Consider the following 17,998-nt stretch of genomic DNA (forward strand, 5'->3'; position numbering starts at 1 on the left):
CTTACACGGCGCGAATCGGGAGGGGATAATAACAAGAACGTTTGGAACATACGCTGAAGATATGCGAAGTAATCGAAAGTATGAAGTGAGGGGTTGCTATTTACTTGAGCGATGGGGGCTCAGCCGCGTGGAGGCGTTGAGGTGCGCTGGTATTGCAGATCGTACGAGCTTAACCGGTCAGAGATGCAAGCCCACGAAGGCGGTGCAGAGCCTTGCGAGCTGCCAACTTATAAACGACTCTGCCACGTACGTGGCTAGGGACATGCAGCGGGTGTCGAAGCAACTCGAGTCCAGAATGTCGACCTCAAATGGCCCGCTTGATGAAGTCCTCCAGGACCCTGTGACGCCCCAGGCTAGAGTGGAGATTGTGCAGCGGTTATGGCGAGGTGGTAGAGAAGCATCGTCAAAACCAGCCCCTTTCGCATGGGATGCATACTTTGGATACTACACTCGGGAGTGTAATGCAGCCCTCACTGATGAGGGCGCCCATCTCTGCTCAAGAACGCATCGAAGCCTTTTGCAGGTTACGCACCTGCTAGAAGACGCGGCCGACCAAGAGGAAATCAAGGAAAGGCTACGCCAGATGCTCACAACGCAGAGGACAAGCGCAGACGAGAAGAAGATGTTAGACGGTTCTCTGAAGTTAGCAACTCGCATATTTGCGATGATCAGCATCGGTCCGCTTTCATCCGAGATATCCGCGAAGCATTCCCTGCCCTGGGCCCAAGGCGCATTCACGGATGCCGTGCATGAATACTTCAATCAGCCTCCAGATATCGAACTGGATCCCAAGGAGGATGTTGTCAGTGCAGATCTCATATGCCACAACATTGAGCGAATGTCAGGTATTGAGGTGCTTTGGACCGATAATTTGCTCGATCATTTGCGCCTCGTCGAAGGAGACAAGAAGCTTTGTGTCTTCCATCATGCGTCGTTCTTGAGAAAGATGATGGCCATTGAGAGGTATGTAATCCTTATCATGTGATCGGATAGCGACGTTGACGACGAAGTGGTACAGTCCAATCTTCCCAGGCGGTCTTATCGAAGAAACGCTAGATACGCTGGCTCTGCTGTTCCCAGAGTCGGATCGCAAAACGAAACGGTGGCTATCAATGAAAGGCCGAGCAAACTCAGCGCAGATGCCGATAGATAGCACATTGGGAAAATGTGGTCGCTATCGACCTGGGCATCCATCCAGGCGCCTGGAGCGATTCCAGTTCTGGCGTGATCGGTTGGTCTTACTGGGGGAAGCAGTCGAGGAAGCCACGCCAACGTCCAAGGCGTTGCTAAAAGCCCTGTCAGACAGCAAGAAAGGCGATCACTGGCTCAACTCCTGGATAGCGATTGTGGCGATAGGTCTTACCCTCTTCTTCGGTCTGGTGCAAAGCATTGAGGGTGCCATACAGGTATACAAGGCGTATCATCCGCAGGCAGAGTCGGCATAGGGATAGCGCAGCTCCCGGTGAGAGCGACAAGAGGTCATCAGAGCTAGAGCGCGCAAGAATAGAAACGAACGATAGTAAAAGCTAGACATCTCCAGTGGCGCAACTCGGCAAACCGAAGGAAACTGCACGCGACAAGAACCGGCGTGTAGAAAACACGAGTGGCGCAGTGGGACCTCTACATTAGCGTCCCCGCGGCCAGCCTAGCGCCGTCAACACAGGGTCCAAAAACCCCGGCTCGCAATCTCAGCCTATTCTGCCGCATGCAGCAACAAGTCCCTTCCCTACGCGAGAACTCCACCACTCCACCACTCCACCCCAAGCTCGCTGCAGTTGCCCCGCAAGAGGCGAACATATCGTCATCTGTGTAATCATAGTGGATACAGGCGACCAGCTTTTGTCGCGGCGAACTTGATGTTTCTGGGAAGGTACGAGAGCTGCAAGAGTCGATTGATAGACCGGACGAAAATGTTGTTGAGGAAAGGGCGATGGGTAGCGTGGAGATAAGGATGCAGCCGGCCTGCAGCAAGCACATTTGCGGTGTCGAGCGCTGATTAGCATACGCGGGTCATGCTGACGTCATGGGTTCTCCGCGGCTTCCTTCGCGTGAGGAAGATCTTTGGTTGAGGGGTGGAAAGATGGGGAATGCGATTTTGACAGCAATGATGCCAGACACCGCTCTTTTGTGGGTGTTTGTTGTGGGTCGTTGTGATATTCGCCTGGAGGCTGGGGACGTGAATTGTGAGGAACGCTTTTTTTGAGTACCTGGATAGTATGGGAAAATCAGCAAGACAATCAAGACACAGCGAAAGATGATAGTATAACGATCAAAGGCTGTAATTAAAATGCTATTTAAAAACGCTCAGTATAACACTTTCTTTTTGGGAAACGCCAGTAGAAAATCCATCTATCATCTATATGCTTCGCATGCAATGCCAAAAAGTAAAGACCTAAAGCCTGGTTGAAAGCGACACAAAACGTTTGCCGCCCTGGGGGTATCTCTTTCTTTAAACGCACACCTAAGCGTACTTCTCAATCATAGCAAGAGCGCCCTCGCGCTCGAGGCCCTCCAATGCGACCTTGAGCTCAGAGACGAAGCGCTTGTCGTCACGGAGATCGTTACCGAAGAGGGTCTTGATCTCAAGCTGAGCCATGGGGCCCTGGGCAGCATAGGACTGGAGCTCCTCGACCATGGGGTCGTCGACGGTGAAGGCCTTGCCGGCGTCGTCGATGCCGCTGTTGTAGCGGAACCAGGCGGCGGCTACGAGAGTGAGGCGGCGGAGAGGTCCGTTGGCAACGATCTGCTCGGCGATGCTGGGCATGATGAACTGGGGGATCTTGCCGGAGCCACCAAGGCAGATACGGGGAAGCTCGTCCTTGAGGGTGGGGTTGGAGAAACGGCCGAGGAGGGTGTTGATGTAGTCATCGACGCTGACACCGGGGATCTGGGGAAGGAGCGGCTTGACTTCCTGGTTCATCATGTTGATGACGAACTGGCGGTAGACGGGGTGGCCGATGACCTCGTGGATGTAGGTGAAGCCAGCGAGCTGACCGGCGTATCCCATGGCGGAGTGGCTGCCGTTAAGGAGGCGGAGCTTGATCATCTCGTACTCCTCGACCTTGTGCACGTCGGGAACGATCTGGACACCGGCCTTCTCGAAAGGTGGGCGGCCATCGACGAACTTGTCCTCGAGAACCCACTGGTGGAAGGGCTCGGTGACAACAGGCCAGGCATCCTCAACACCGAAGTTCTCGGCTAGGCTGACCTTGTCCTCGTCGTTGGTACGGGGAGTGATACGGTCGACCATGGAGTTGGGGAAGGCACCGTTGTTGGCGATCCAGTCGGCGACCTCAGGGTTCTGGTGGCGGGCGAATGAGACCAACATGTTGCGGCTGATGTCACCGTTCTTCTGCATGTTGTCGCAGGAGAGAACGGTGAAGGGACGGAGACCAGCGGCGTGGCGCCTCTCCATGGCAGCGTAGAGGTAACCGAAAACAGTGCGGGGTGGCTGCTCACCAGCCAAGTCGGCGGCAACATCTGGGTGGTCGGTTTGGAGCTGGTGGGTGTTCTCGTTCATGTAGTAACCGCTCTCGGTGACAGTCATGGAAACGATGTGGGTGTCGGGATGAGCCATCTTGGCGATGACAGCCTCAGCGCTGTCGGGAGCAAAGAGGTAGTCGGTGATGGAACCGCAAACGCGGGCAGTGGTACCCTCAGCGGCACGCTCGATGATGGTGTAGAGGTTGTCTTGGGGCTTCAGGGCATCGCGCATGGGAGCAGCGAATGGCTGAAGGTCAACACCGCAGATGGACCAGTCCTTTACGGCGAATTGCTCAAGAAGAGTGTCGACGTAAGCTGCGAGATGGGCTCGGTGGAAACCACCAACACCAACGTGGACAATGCCTTGCTTGACGCCCTCACGCTGGTAGGTGGGGACAGCGACATTCTGGAGTTGGGAGAGGTTCTTGCTGCTGAGCTTGAGGGGAGCTGCGGGTGTTTGGCGCTGAGATGTGGTGGTGCCAGCGGTAAACTTCTCCTCGTTTCGTTGGGAGGATGTCCTGGGAGGGGCGTTGTAAACGTTGTTGTTCTCAGGTGTCCGGCGAACGGCCTCGGAGCTCTGGAACCTGAGGGCAGCAGGGCGGGAGGGCCTAGTGGACTGGAAAACAGCGCGGGCGCGGGCGGCGCGCAGCAGGTTCCTGGGGACTTGAGGAGGCATGGTAGAATAATGTGAGAATGGAATGAGAATACTGGAATACGTGGATGAGAGCAGAGGGAGATACGGTGCTCTAGTATTTATAAAGCGTCAGCCCAATCCTTTTTGTGGGCACATGCGTAGAACCTTGAGCATGGTGCCAAAAAAAAGTCGGATTAGGGCCCCTATTTTTTCGGAGGGTCTAGACATGGTGGATTACACAGTATGAGTCGGGACTCGCAGGCTGATAGCCTGTGCTTCGGAAAACGTGGGTTGGCAAAAGGAGGCTGCGGCTTGCATTGTGTTGTGTACGTCGCGGCCTGGTGGTGCGTGCCAAAACGCCAAAACGCCCCAACTGAGCCGCAACACCTGGGCAACTTCACGACACACCCCGAATAGATTCAAACTTTTTGCCCTGACGCGTCTCTACACAAGACCCAGTTTTTAGACTGGACAGGGGTTTCAGACTTTGCGCTCCCGCTTCCGCTCGCAGATGGGGGAGCCACAATTGCGCCGTAGTGCCTGTTGGCAGGCGATTTTGTGCGAGGTGCACAACTATTGCGTGCTAGGTGAAGGATGTTCAAGGGACTACTGAAAAGGCTGTGGCTTGCGTCCACCAGAACCTCACCGCCGCCGGCTTGCGTGGGGGGTGCGGTCCGCCAGGAACACCGACGCTTGGAAGCATGTCGGCTGCGTCGCCGACACAAGGCTTGCATCTTGCATCGACCAGACCGCGTCTTCGTCCACCTTGGCAATAATGCAACAACCCCCAACGTCCATCGTCGTGGCGACTACAACCCGCGCGCATGGCCTCCGCTGTCAGCCTGGCTATCTATGCACCTGGGGTAGCGGGTCGAAGTTTGGGGCTGGGGGTTATCCCGACGCCCATGCGAATCAGACATGTCGAGACCGCCATCGTATCCGTGTTGAGACGATGCCCTCCGCCTCGCCTCCTCGTTTCCAGATTCTTCGATTCTGGATCCCCCCATGACTCGTTCACCGACTTGTCCTTCTGCGAGGATCCTGTCCAACGGCCACCAAAAGGATCTGCGGCCTGCAGCTGAGCCTCATGCATGCTGTTGCACGGCACATCATCCCCGCCATAGCTCTGCGTTGCAGCTATCAGATCGTCCTTAGCCTAAGCCCTAAGCATACCGACCGCCCAACGGAACTTTCTTAGCTTTTCCGCGCTACCTGTACCGCGTCAGTAGCGTCTCAACTGCCACCGGTAGTACTGCTTTCGCACAATCCGAGAGACGACCAGCTGTGGGCGTGGGGATGCGACCTTGCGACGCGGTCCTAATCTCCACCGGAAATCGCAACATCACTAACAAGCCCGAAGATAAGCCTCGCAGCGACCCACGTCCACGGTCCGGGCTGTCATGGTTATTTCCAGGTTCCACAAGCCGCATGTCCTAGAAGGAAGGCAGTAGCGACCTTGCACCTTCTTCCCGGGCAGCCACCATGGAGACCAGCTGGTCCATGCCATGGGGGTAGTCCGGAGAATACCTCTCTCGGCAGAAGAGTTCGATGCGAGCTTAGCGGGCCGGCTAGACCCCAGCTCAGCAATGTACTCATTTGCTTTTCGCCAGGTCATGGCCGCTCGAGACGGTCACCTGGGCATGGTATCAGCGCAAAAGGGCCTGTTCGCGAATCATATGACGGGGATATTGAAACGTGGGCGTTAGTCCGTGGAGGATGCCGCATCCTCTCATGACAACATCTCGATGTGTGCACGCTGCGTGTTACGGTTTTTGCTTTGTTAAGTTTTTCAGGTTCGTTGGGCGAAAGTTAATCAACCCCACGAGTACGCGTATCGTGATCGAACGATCTTGGCGACGCTATTGGAGAACGCGCAAGCCTCTACGGAGTCGGACTCAAAGAGATGGGAGGGACGGAAAGGGGGATGCGAGATGTTTGATTCCAAGTGTTGTTTTCCTCGCGGGTAAGGACACGATGCCGAAGAAGGCATCGTACTGCTACAGAAAATCATGCAATTCTGGCTCGGCATCTTTCACCGCATCCACCGACATGCTCTCTCACAGATCTGACAATAACACTTCCCGCATCTTATCATACTGCGGACTCCCGAGTCCCGAAGCCATATCCCATCCCGGACCCGCTGGGAAGCCATCCATACCGCCTCCCGGATTATATCTCACAAGAATATCATTGAATATCTCCGGATTGTCGTATATGTCCCAGTTCAAAGTGCCAAGTGGTTCTTTGCCATCCGCCAATCGCTCGTCATTGATCATATTGATCATGCTGGCAAAGCCGGGTGCAGAAGCCGACGCACCACTCACAGGTCTCGTGGTATTGAGAATCACTACTGGGTAGTTGACGCCAATGACTGCGACATCTGGGTATGCGCGACCTGAGCGATTATAGCGCCCTTCTCCGTATGCCGGTGCTGAGTTGGAAAGCCAGCCCGAGACAGCGTCGTCCTGGTAGCTTGGGCGGGGAAAGACGTTGGAAAATCCACCGCCGGAAAACGTGGCTGCCATTTCGCCGCCGGCAATGGTACCATCTTGCAATGTTGTGGCGCCGACGCAAAGGACCTATTGGAAATGAGTATAGCTGCAAAATGAGATTGAAAGGACGAATGAGTGGATGCTTACATAAGGGCATGTGCAAGGGAATGATGGTGGGAACTGCTCGTCGGAAGACCCAGCGCCAATATCTCCTGATGCGGCAACGATGGTGACGCCTTGCAACCCCAGCTTCATGTACTCGTGACATTGGCGTTCAAGGTAAGCACGAGAGAGCTGGCTCTCCAAAAAGCTGTATGAGATGGAGATGACGTTGCTCATTGGCGCACCTCCGCATGGTCCGTTCTTTGTGCCTTCTCCTTCATCGTTTTCGGGGAATCCCGGGCCAAGGTACTGCTCGTTGCCGCCCGGGTGGGTACAGTATGTAGGATCCTAGCTACGTTAGCTGTTGCTGCGTCACGTGGAAGATAGTAAGATACTCACCAACGCGTCCAGAAATAAATCGAAACCGTTAATATACTTCGACTGGCCAATTTGATAGAATCGTACCTTTTGAGGGTAGATGATGGAGGTCGAGGCCTGAACGTCCAAAGCAGTCTCACCTGTCTTGTCAGCTTCTGCCAGAGACAGATCTCCGGGTTTGCCACCATAAACGTAGACGGATTCTGGCTCAACATCCAGGGGAATCCGAGGGGACGTCCAGTTTCTCAAGTATTCTTTGAAGTCTGGAAGATAGAGATAGTTACCAAGCCCGAAAATACCAAGCTCATTTCCGGTATTGTTGTGACTGGCAATGGGAACGTTGTACAGAGCGCGGAAGCAATGGACGGTAAAAAAGATGTGACAGGTCGACAGATCATCCGCACCACCATGGGCAGTGATATGATCAGCAATAGCCATGGGCTTCGTCGCTGTTTGTACATGAGCCATTGGACGTAAGCCGTCGAGCTGTATTGTGGGCGTGATGTAGTCGACATGTTCGCGAACGTGCTGTGGAAGTTTGTAGTCGTCGCATGCCATGCGAAGACCACCGGATTCCTTTTCATGGAAGTTGTAATACTCCGTGTGGAATAGGTCCTCAATCTCACCAACAGTGGCTGGGAACATGATCCAATCCCGTCCTACGTACTGTCAGTTCTCATTACACTCGGGCACGATAGGCAATGACATACTAGCTGAGAACGTCATGCGACTGTCCTCGACTCCAGCTGCATGGAGCCAGTCGAGAGTCGCGTTTGTGGTTGCTGGATGAGGCGCAAATGTACTGTGGACTCGCTCGGCCGTCCAGCGCTTTCCTACATGATATGTAAGTATACCACATAAACGACGAGTTCAGGTTTACGTTACGGAAGTTGGGTGAGGTTCGATTATGCATATCTTGGAGTGAGAGTTCGCCGTGCTTCAAGTTCTGCTGCTTCAGCGCGATTCGCACCGGCAGTACTGCATCCCTTGATGCACGTGAGTCTCTATCCCAACCTATCGGGTCCGCCTCTCGCTTCTCGTGGATGACGTGAAAGCCAACTGGGAAAGCGGCAGCTATGGTGCTGAGCCAAAGGAGGAACACTACTAGGAAGCGCATCGTTTCCAAGATGTACTGGGTCTGTGTTAAGTTGTGTAATGTTCTGTAAATCTGTCTTAGTCTGTGTGACTTTGTATGAGTTGTGATGAGTTTGAAGAAGAAACGAAGGTGAAAGTGCCATTCATCTTATACTACTCCAGATGATTTTTTTCATGCTGATTGTAGATACTGTACCTTGGTTTACGAGATCGACTACCACAGTACTACGATGGCAAGTTGTGAATACCTTGTTGGCGATTGGTCATTGCAATACCACGGTACTCCCAAGCGAAAAGCTGGGCAGCCAGATTTTACGGTGTGCATCCAAAAAAAAACTCTTGATAGGGCTACATTGCCTTAATATGTCTCAAACCTTACGTTGTTGTGGGGATGTAGGCTCCAGAGCACCTGTTCAGTTGTGGTTATGGTCAGAGCCCACAACGAGACACCTAAAAAATTTGAACGAAAAGGTTATTAGATAATGGGATGATTAGCACGACCGCGATCTCTGGCCGGGGCAACGTACCCGCTGAAGCGATAATAGATTCATTACAATAACGCTATGTACGAGCTGACCACCGCTCTGTTGACGCCCAACAATGTATGCCAATATCATGTGCCCATAGGCACGATGGTCTGAGCCCAAATCAGTATATACCGAAGTTTAGCAGCACCCGCCCCAGCCCTGTTGCTTTCCCTTTTTACTCGCGTCATTCAGGTTGACGCCTGCCCTATTCGCTCCGCCTCCCGGCCCCTTGACTCCACTCCTTCGATCGTTCAAGTCGTACTTGCCAGCTTCTATATTTTGGTATATCCGCTCTGCGACTTCCAAAAAGGCTTGTTCCACACCCTCTCCGCTCTTGGCGCTCGTCTCGACGTACTGCATGACGCCATTCGCTTTACACCACTCCTCAGCCTCTTCTTTTGTGACTTGTCGCTTGTTCGCGGCGTCCGAATCAGTTACGGTAGACGACCCCGCGAGATCAGACTTGTTGCCCACGAGCACCACGACGATGCCTTCCTCAGCGATTTGCCGCAAGTCGTGCAACCATGACGTGGCGGAGAGGAACGTGTTCTTCCGCGATATATCGAAAACTAGCAGCGCGCCCGATGCGCCCCGGAAATAACTTCTGGTGATGCTCTTGTACGTCTCCTGGCCTGCTGTATCCCATAGCGAAAGCTTCATGTGCTTCTGCTCCTGCTTTTGTTTCGACGGCGATACAGGCGCTTGTGCTTGTGAGGATTTGGAGGGGTTGTTGATGCTCAGGGAATGCGACGCTGGTGGGCCGACAGGGACGATGCGCGATCCGAACTCTACGCCGATAGTTACGTCGTGGTGTGGTGAGAAGCGGCCTTCGCAGAGGCGGACTGTTAGCTGGGAGGCGTTAGCATGGAGGCCCTGGGTAACGGGGATGGTGTCGCATACACTTGATTTACCACATCCTGAATCGCCTAACGATACGATCTTCGCTATGTAGTCCCACGGCTGCGCCATGGTGCTTTGTGACGCCGTGTGGCTGGTGTAGCAGTCGACCTGAGGTGCAGGCTTAGGGCGGTGGTCACAGCAAATCCAGTAGAGGTAGATGGATATGTATAGGAAGACGGTATTTATTGTTCAGAATGTATGTAGAATAAAGTAGTTCGCAAGTCGAAGCTTTGGGTGTGTTTGACAGGAAGCCAGTTGGACGATAGTGAGTGAGATAGGTCAGGGTCCCGGCCATGCGGTCATAGCTCGGCAGCTGCTTGAGCCACAGTCGTAGGATGCGACCCATGGCAAACGTGAAAAGCATGTCGCAATTTACTTTGCGCAAGCTTCGGCTACACGCCATCTTGCTTTTCTCTGTAGCTTTGATTGATTGCCACGACGAAACATGAGTCTGACAAGCAGGAGGTCGAGTTGCCTTGACTCGGACAACCACTATAAGGACAAATTTGCAGGCAAACGAGCACGACTAGAAGAAGATAAAATTGTCTGCAGACCCGTAGAGACAAGTTTACCGAATGCTTTGCATGTGAGGTGGAGCAGTTCTGGGGGCTAGGGAATAGCGCGTGCCTTGCATGTTCACGAGGTACGTGAGCCCGACAATCGATAACCCGACGCGCTGGCTTGGCACGATGATGAGATGAGCGACCATCACTCCAGCGCACCCGGCCAGCCACTCAACTCACTCACCACCTAGGCGGGCTAGAGCTCCCTGCTGTCCTATTGCTACCGCCCTACCACCGCCATCTCTACCATCTCCAGCTGGCCACTGCGCACTCTGCCGGCCCCCAGCTGCATGTCTCTTAGGCTGCGTCATCCGCGGCTGCCTCTTGTACTCCGGTACCCTTGCGCTCGACCGCCTCACGACCGCTGACCTCGCACCTGAGCCACCTTCGCTTCGGGACTCTCCTCGCGATAGATATACCTGGCCGCCATCGCCGAGCTCATTAGGCATATACACATCTATCGCGCACTTTATCTATCATGTTCTCTGAATGTAAGTGGACCTGGTGCCTTATCGGGTACATGTGACAGACCCGCCGCCTGTGTCTTGAGCAGCTTATGGACTCGCGTGACTGACGTGCGTGCTCCCCAGATGCATCCAAGTTTCTCTCCCAGTCTCAGTCGCGGCTGTCACTGGGCCAGCCCGAGCCGACTTCAACCCGCAACGCCCCCGACAGGCAGCGTCCGTCCTCGCGCGCCTCCCAAGCCTACCTCCAGCGTCGCAACATGCCCAACCCATACAACTCGCAGGCCATGAGCCGCTTTGCCTTCGCTTCACGAACATCCAACGCGCCCGCGCCACTCTTCTACTCCGCCACCGATGACTTTCGCGAGGAGGACGACCATGCCGAGCACGACAGGGACCTAGCAGACCAGTACGCGCTGCAACGCTCGCGGCGGCAGTTTGGCGCAAGCAATCTATCCGAGTCATCTGAGGTCGATGATGAACATGGCCAACGATCCGATCATACGATAGGTGCGGACAGGGACGAGAATGAAGCTCCAGGGTATGGTCTAGGGAGAGGGATTAAGAGCTCCTGGAAGGGCGACAAGCCAGCTCGCGGAAGATCGACCGTTATCAACAACCCAGAAGACGAGGAGAGAGAGTCAAGTGTACCGCTCTCTGAGACCACAGACCGCAGCAGCAGAGGGAGAGGCCACCTCGTAGATGTGGAGCTTGATTCCACGGATCGGGGGAGCATAGAAGAGTTGGACCGAGACGAGCTCCTGGGTCACCAGGACGAACCACCGCCACCCTTCCAACAGTTTCGCAACATGCCGAGGCCGAAGCGCGGTCGCAGCCCACTACGAAACACCCTACCGATACCACAGGAAACAGACGAAGACACTCTGCTCGAACACCCACGCCCAATAAGTCCGGATCGCCAGACTGTCCCCGACGACGTACCAGAGAACCCGACATCAGCGCCACGACACAACTTCTTTTGGGCTGAGCTCTTCATAATCGTGCAGTGTGCCATCTTTGGCACATGGATCATCTCTTTTCTCCAAGAGTCGCCACCGAACAAGAAGAACCCACTGGGCGACACCATATATACTGTCCTGCATTCGTCGTTCCACCTCATTGGTGTGTACACACTGGTTTCGGTCATTATTGGAGTCCTATGGCTATCGCTACTTCGGTCCTTCGCTCGGCCCTTGGTGCAGTTAATGTTACTGGCGGTACCAGTGATATCGTTTTCCTTCTTTGTATACCCTTTCGCATCAAGCTTCAAAGGGTCATGGCATGGCGATAGCGTACAAGACCGGCTGATGCGCTGGCTTTCGTTTGGGCCCTTATGCTTCGCTGGATTCTGGGTGTACACCATCTTCAAGGCACGACATTCTTTAGACAAAGCTACAGGCATGTTGGAGTTCTCAAGTGAGATCCTGAGAGCGCAATTCCCACTGCTACTCGTGGGTATTGCAACACTAGCTGCTGTGATACTCTGGGCGTGGATATGGATCCTCATGTTCACACGCCTATTCCTTGGCGGCCATTTTGCTAGCAACAAGTCCCGATGGATCATCGATGCTAGTACGTGGTGGCTTGGTGTTGTATTCTTCTTGGACTTTTTCTGGGGGTTGGCGGTCATTGCGGGTGTGCAACGCGCCACGACGGCAGCCACGGTATCTCAATGGTACTTCCACCGCAACAGCGTGCCTGCACCCGCGGCTAGAACGGTGGTCCAAGCCTCTCTCAGTCACGCGACCTACACCATGGCCGGCACGATCTGTTTGTCAACACTGATTTCACTCCTGGTCCGCCTTCCCCTCATCGTACTTCCAAGGCGACTGGCGGGTATGATTGGCATGTGCGCATATTCAGTCGTGCCGACGCCCATCGCTGCGTTGACAAACCCGCTTACCCTGACCTACGCTTCCATCCACGGTGTGCCTCTCAATCAAGCAGCGCGCGGTCTGTCGCAGATGAACTTCATCTCCGCTGCTTCACCAACCACAACCCTCGGCCCATCCTCGTTCAAGGACCATGGCCGACCATCGATTCAGTCATACCGTCTGGCAAAGTTGCTTCTCCACGCCATCCGCTGGGTCATAACATTGTCTCTCGGTTTCGGTGGATGGGTCTCGACTGCACGCATGCTCCAAGTCGGCGGGTCGGTACCATACAAGGGCAGTCTATACGCATACGTTGTGGGGCTCATCAGCGCGGCAATTGGCTGGGGCGCTCTAGGCGCCATGGAAGGAGTTCTCGGGGGTATCCTGGACGCAGTGCTTGTGTGCTGGGGTAGTGAAGTAGGAAGCGACGGGCAAGGAGAGGCTCGGTACTGTGTTGATGCCGGACGGTTGTTCGGCAATGAGGTCACTGGGCAAGGTCGAGGAAGATACGAAGTCTAGAGCATGATTTTTGTTTGCATCATTGGCGTTTCCGCACCAGAAGAACCTGGATAACAGATACGGTTATGGCGCTTGGGTATACCTATCGTTTATCCTTTTCAAATCGCTTTTGCTATCGGCAATAGCACTCGTATAGTTTTATTCAACTGAGATTTTTACGAAACTTTTCTGCCGTTGCTACGTTTTCGAATCACAGACTCTGCTACAGGTATGACCCGCATAAGCGGTCGTACGTGAGGCACGGCACCCAAATTGAATTGCTCTCGTCATCTATCTTAGACCTAGCTCTGGGTTCAGGAATGGGCGAGAAGTGGATGACGAACTTGTGTGACCTTCAATCGTCCATGCACATGTGAGTATTGGGTCAAAAGCACAGAGCTGGTCAGTCAAGACCTTCGTACAGGACGCACGAGAGCCTCGCATACCTGTGTATCCTGAAAAGAGTCGACTCCTGGAATGAAGTGACTCTTGAGAAGACAGTCACAGTAAGGATAGTATAAAAGGCCGGCAGTGAGTTCTGACAGTGGGCTTCTTTTTTACAACATTTAAAAGAACTATCAATTCACTCAAAACAAAGCATCCCCGAGAGCCTGTATACCTTGACACAACGTTACAGCAGCCACGAATACACCATGTCTTCATTCACAGACGATCATTTGGTTTGGGTTCTCAAGATGCTCGTCGACCCCGCGGACAACGGAGCCAGTCACGAAAACATTGAGCTAGTGGGTGTGTACAGCAGATCAGCGGACGACCAAAAGCTCCTACGGATCGCTCTGCAGAAGCATTGCGGCAATGACCAGGTTGCGGAAAAATGGGTTACCCAGCACCTACAACATAGCAGCAAATTCACCGAAAAGAACACCGATCTAGCGGTCATGAACTCCAACGGAAGCGTCCGCTTTTACATCAAATTTATAATCGAGGAGAACGCTCCTGTCGCAAAAACATTGATGGAACTGTCTGAGGGTGCTTCTGCAACCTTGTACACCGTGAGGACACGATCTGCCGATATGCTCGCGGACCCAGACAGCCCCGTGAGGGATGATGATGATGGCAACAACAACGACACCGAAGACGAAGACGATGCCGGCGAAGAAGACGAGGAGGAAATGGCTGATGATGAAGAAACGGAGGACGACGAAGCAAAGATTCGAAAAGCCCGTGACGGACGCCGTATAATTGATGGCGAGAATTTCCTGGAGATTGTCCAAAGCGGCAAACGCGAGTACTTCATCGGACACGAGGTCCACACTTTCCTCAATGTGAAGGATGCAATCGAGGATGTTAAGAAGCAGACTATACCCAACCCTGAGACCCACGGGTACCGATATGGACCTCACAATCGGTTCGGAGTGATTGTTACTGGGAAATTGGCGGGTGATCATGCGCTCGAAAGTATGTCCTGGGTCACGAAGGTGGTTGCGAGTGGGAATGAGCGAAAGGATGACTACACTCTCAGTCTCAAGGACTGATGGGGAATTGTAGTATGCTCTTGTATAGGCTAGGTTATTACATATAATATAATCCTGGTTGAAACCTTGATGTGCAAACAACGAGTGAGATTCTGCATGTGATGTTTGCTGGTACCTATTTGCAGATGACGCGTCAACCCTGACGGTTCCGACGTCCCAACTACACCATGACCAAACTGAACTCACGAACATCACGATGCGCACTCACGACATGACTTTCATCATCTATTCGGCGACAGCTACACCGACAGCATGTATCGGACAGATATAATACCGCAGAGCCCATCGCACTGCACACTTGAGGGAGCGAACAGTGCGTCTGGTAGGGGCATCATGAACCCCACCTGCGAGACTGGAGTGAATTATCAGGCCTCTCCACAGTTACTTTGAGGTCTGAATCATAGCCCTGATTAATTCGTGCGTACGACAGCAAGGCGGCTGCCTCGGATGTACCCAACACGGTTCCGTCATGAGAACAAAGAAAACACGTCTGTGCCTGACAGCAATGTGACACATCTGTCAAGCTGGGTGGGCAAGACGAGCAATGAGCGAATCCCAAGTGGAGTTTGTGCGACGTACGTTGGAGTTTTCGTGAACCGGGCCTACATCATGGACTCATATATGGTGGATCACTTTCACGTTACTGGCCGCGTGAGATCATGACTCCCTGAGTATATGGCCCAGAGTTCTCGCCCGGACGTTTTGGCAGTTCATGGGACATCTATCGCTCAGTGTGCGGCATAGCCATTCTCTAGTACAACGTGCCGGCCCAGCACTGTGAGTCGGAGACTACACTTATGAGTACTAAAATGACGAGAGCAGAAGCTCCGCTAAAGATAGACTCAGAGTTTGGAAAAGTATAAAAGGCGTCGAGGGTTCCGCAAGTCAAGTCTATCAGTCACCAACATTCTCAACTTACTACTTTGCCATACAAGATCTATCATATCCAACAAACTGCCTATTTACATCCGCGATGTCAAGCTCAGACAGCCAGGATTCTATCATCCTATGGATTGTCGTGGAGAGAGTCCATGAAATGCCTAAATTGGTCCGCCATGGGCCTTACAGCAATGCTAAATGTGACCGAGACCACGAAGCAAAACTCTTCCAGAAAGACTTCGTCAAGCACCACTTGGAAGACGAGCAAGCTACTTTTGGACCAACCACGACGTTCTTCAGAAACGAAACCGACGCCGACGCCATCGAAAAGGCCTTCATCAAGCTGCTTGATACGGGTGAACGACAGAAAATCAGGTTCCGGGGAGGCAACGCTGACGATTGGGATGATTGGGGCTGGATAAGGGTGGAGGGAACGAACCAGGAGGAGGGGGAGACCCAGGAGAAGAGAGTGACCCCGGGGGAGAGAGTGTCCCAGGAGGAGAGAGCGAACCAGGAGGAGATGGCAAAATCATTAACGAAACTGATCGCTGGTGAAGACCCTGGCAGCCTGGGACCGCCAAAGAAGCCATATGGAGAAGGTCTTGATCTATATACAGTATTGAGAAGGAAGTGGCCCAGTAGAATGTTCAACTATTGGTTCCACGAACTTGGGCAGTTCGAAACCGAGAAAAAAAATCTCCGCGAGGATGTACGAAATCCGTACCCAGACCACCACGTGTCGTTTTACAAAGAAATGGGACCAGAGGCGAACAGCGAAGCCATCGGCAATTTGGAAACATTCAAAGACCGAGCAGAAGCTGTAAAGTACGCGAAGAAGATCGCTAAATCTCCGCACTGGCATCCCTATAACGCAAAAATGGAGACCGATTTGGGCGAAACCGAACACCAGTTCATTTGCATATACCCGAGTGAGGAACAAGGCTTTGAAGAGGTGCTCGTGGTTGATCACTTATACATCAGCAAAGAGGGGAGGGAATGCTGGAAGAGACCTGTGAGACTTTAAAGTGCGCCTTTGACCCAGACTGCGGTCTGGTCCTGGGTTAGGCTGGGTCATTCATATTGTACTTCGGTATACGGTATGATTACGATAGCTTTGAGGTGGAAGAGATCGCTCCAGGAGGAGCCTGTTCCTCTAAGGCATACTCGGGAAGTAGACTCCTGAAGGGTATTTGGCGGAACGTGTAGCATGGGAACTGCCTGGTTTTGAGAGTGTAATCTATCAGCTAGGCTGATGTTTAGATATTTGAATCTTATTTTTGGTTTATGCAAGTATTTGGTTTGTACGAAGGAGGACGTGGGCTAATACACCGGGGCATTTACGTGGAAGTCATAGAAATTAAAAATCACACCCATTTTTTTGCGGGCATGGGTGTATACTGTAGATTACGACATTCGTATGACCACTGACACTGTAGCAATTGCAAAATGACCTTATCAGAGGGCTTGCTGCAGCAAACTCCTAGTTTGGAGAAGTAAAATTAGCGTAAACCTTTCAGCAGATAGAGTTCATTGTGTTTCGTTCACGTCACTAAGGCCTGATTCATCATAATCGACTGCCACATTATCTCAGAGACTGTCTTCGAAACTAGAACTACCCGTGTATCAACCTCATTTCTCTTCAAGATGTCCAGTGAGCAAGAAACGCAGGACAAGGCCACGTATTGGATCATCATCGACAATGTGGGAAGACCAACATACAAGATGTCCATTAGTGGAGTCTTCAGCATTAGCGCAGACTGCCGAGAGCGCGAGAGGAGTCGCTTTACCCAGCATATGCTCAACCTATATCCTGAAGCCGTCAATCAAGGCCCTTGGGCAGAATTTGAATGCCGGCGGCGTCTCCACCGCGCATGCGACGATTTGTTCAACAACCCTAAAACCGTCCAGGAGCTTGCACTATGGTCTAACGATACCAAGGCTTTCGAAGAAAAGCAATTACAGATTAGTTTAAAGCCAGACCAAGACTTCCAGGGGAAGGTCACTGACGAGTTGGACGAAATCCTCTTGAATCAAGCGAAGCAACCTCTCGAAGACTCCAAAAGAGAGCCGGCAAAACTGGGTTTGTACACTGTAACCGTCAACAGAATTCCCGAACCTATCTTGGAACAGCACTACCCTACACATAAGGGCTTGCCCGCGGTCGTCGCAAGAGAACTTCGTATGGAAAGGTACCGTAGTCTGCAGTTCACGGGAATGGAAGTTGAGAGTATTGAAGTCTTTCTGAACCGGGAGGATGCTATCGATTACGCGGAACAGCTAGATTATAAGCATGAAGTTGAGGATTTCGATATTGATCCTGAGCAGGTCGATCATCCAGGGCTTCCCACGGCAGGTCAGCCGGAACATCGAGCAATCTGCGAGGCTCTTCCGAAGGACAGGAGTGAGCCTTATAGGGTGATTATGCTTAACCACACTCTGGTGTATGCTGTACCACCATCAACGGATTAGCCAGTTTAGCATGTAAGGCTCTCGAATACTTGTTGATCAAGATGTAAGAGCGGAAAAGTTAGGAGGGGACTAAATGAGATGGATGTGAGATCTTCCCCGAGCCTTCGTCATCAAGTGATGAAATGCATCTCATCGTGCAGAATA

At 52.8% G+C, this 17,998-nt stretch overlaps 8 protein-coding genes across 8 annotated transcripts; 5 read left to right on the forward strand and 3 right to left on the reverse strand.

Annotated features, from left to right (window-relative positions):
- Positions 1 to 295: 295 nt before the first annotated feature.
- Positions 296 to 1,445, forward strand: J4E78_009896 (uncharacterized protein; the record flags this gene model as incomplete). The annotated part of the gene is made up of 2 exons (XM_049370481.1): positions 296 to 963; positions 1,019 to 1,445. 2 exons carry the CDS (start codon positions 296 to 298, stop codon positions 1,443 to 1,445), a joined length of 1,095 nt encoding a protein of 364 aa, XP_049217827.1.
- A 1,016-nt stretch (positions 1,446 to 2,461) lies between these two features.
- Positions 2,462 to 4,159, reverse strand: J4E78_009897 (uncharacterized protein; the record flags this gene model as incomplete). The annotated part of the gene is made up of 1 exon (XM_049370482.1): positions 2,462 to 4,159. One exon carries the CDS (start codon positions 4,157 to 4,159, stop codon positions 2,462 to 2,464), a length of 1,698 nt encoding a protein of 565 aa, XP_049217828.1.
- Positions 4,160 to 6,174: 2,015 nt separating this feature from the next.
- J4E78_009898 (uncharacterized protein) lies at positions 6,175 to 7,815 on the reverse strand (the record flags this gene model as incomplete). The annotated part of the gene is made up of 4 exons (XM_049370483.1): positions 6,175 to 6,696; positions 6,757 to 7,059; positions 7,111 to 7,748; positions 7,800 to 7,815. The coding sequence occupies 4 exons, from the start codon at positions 7,813 to 7,815 to the stop codon at positions 6,175 to 6,177; spliced, it is 1,479 nt and encodes a 492-aa protein (XP_049217829.1).
- A 1,034-nt stretch (positions 7,816 to 8,849) lies between these two features.
- Positions 8,850 to 9,680, reverse strand: J4E78_009899 (uncharacterized protein; the record flags this gene model as incomplete). The annotated part of the gene is made up of 2 exons (XM_049370484.1): positions 8,850 to 9,560; positions 9,612 to 9,680. 2 exons carry the CDS (start codon positions 9,678 to 9,680, stop codon positions 8,850 to 8,852), a joined length of 780 nt encoding a protein of 259 aa, XP_049217830.1.
- A 972-nt stretch (positions 9,681 to 10,652) lies between these two features.
- On the forward strand, positions 10,653 to 13,031 carry J4E78_009900 (uncharacterized protein; the record flags this gene model as incomplete). Its single annotated transcript, XM_049370485.1, has 2 exons — positions 10,653 to 10,665; positions 10,765 to 13,031. 2 exons carry the CDS (start codon positions 10,653 to 10,655, stop codon positions 13,029 to 13,031), a joined length of 2,280 nt encoding a protein of 759 aa, XP_049217831.1.
- A 632-nt stretch (positions 13,032 to 13,663) lies between these two features.
- On the forward strand, positions 13,664 to 14,506 carry J4E78_009901 (uncharacterized protein; the record flags this gene model as incomplete). The annotated part of the gene is made up of 1 exon (XM_049370486.1): positions 13,664 to 14,506. One exon carries the CDS (start codon positions 13,664 to 13,666, stop codon positions 14,504 to 14,506), a length of 843 nt encoding a protein of 280 aa, XP_049217832.1.
- Positions 14,507 to 15,542: 1,036 nt separating this feature from the next.
- J4E78_009902 (uncharacterized protein) lies at positions 15,543 to 16,409 on the forward strand (the record flags this gene model as incomplete). Its single annotated transcript, XM_049370487.1, has 1 exon — positions 15,543 to 16,409. One exon carries the CDS (start codon positions 15,543 to 15,545, stop codon positions 16,407 to 16,409), a length of 867 nt encoding a protein of 288 aa, XP_049217833.1.
- Positions 16,410 to 17,029: 620 nt separating this feature from the next.
- On the forward strand, positions 17,030 to 17,854 carry J4E78_009903 (uncharacterized protein; the record flags this gene model as incomplete). Its single annotated transcript, XM_049370488.1, has 1 exon — positions 17,030 to 17,854. One exon carries the CDS (start codon positions 17,030 to 17,032, stop codon positions 17,852 to 17,854), a length of 825 nt encoding a protein of 274 aa, XP_049217834.1.
- Positions 17,855 to 17,998: the final 144 nt, after the last annotated feature.

The sequence above is a fragment of the Alternaria triticimaculans genome (genome assembly GCF_023758025.1).
Source record: "Alternaria triticimaculans strain BMP 0046 chromosome Unknown scaffold_24, whole genome shotgun sequence".
Taxonomy (NCBI): domain Eukaryota; kingdom Fungi; phylum Ascomycota; class Dothideomycetes; order Pleosporales; family Pleosporaceae; genus Alternaria; species Alternaria triticimaculans.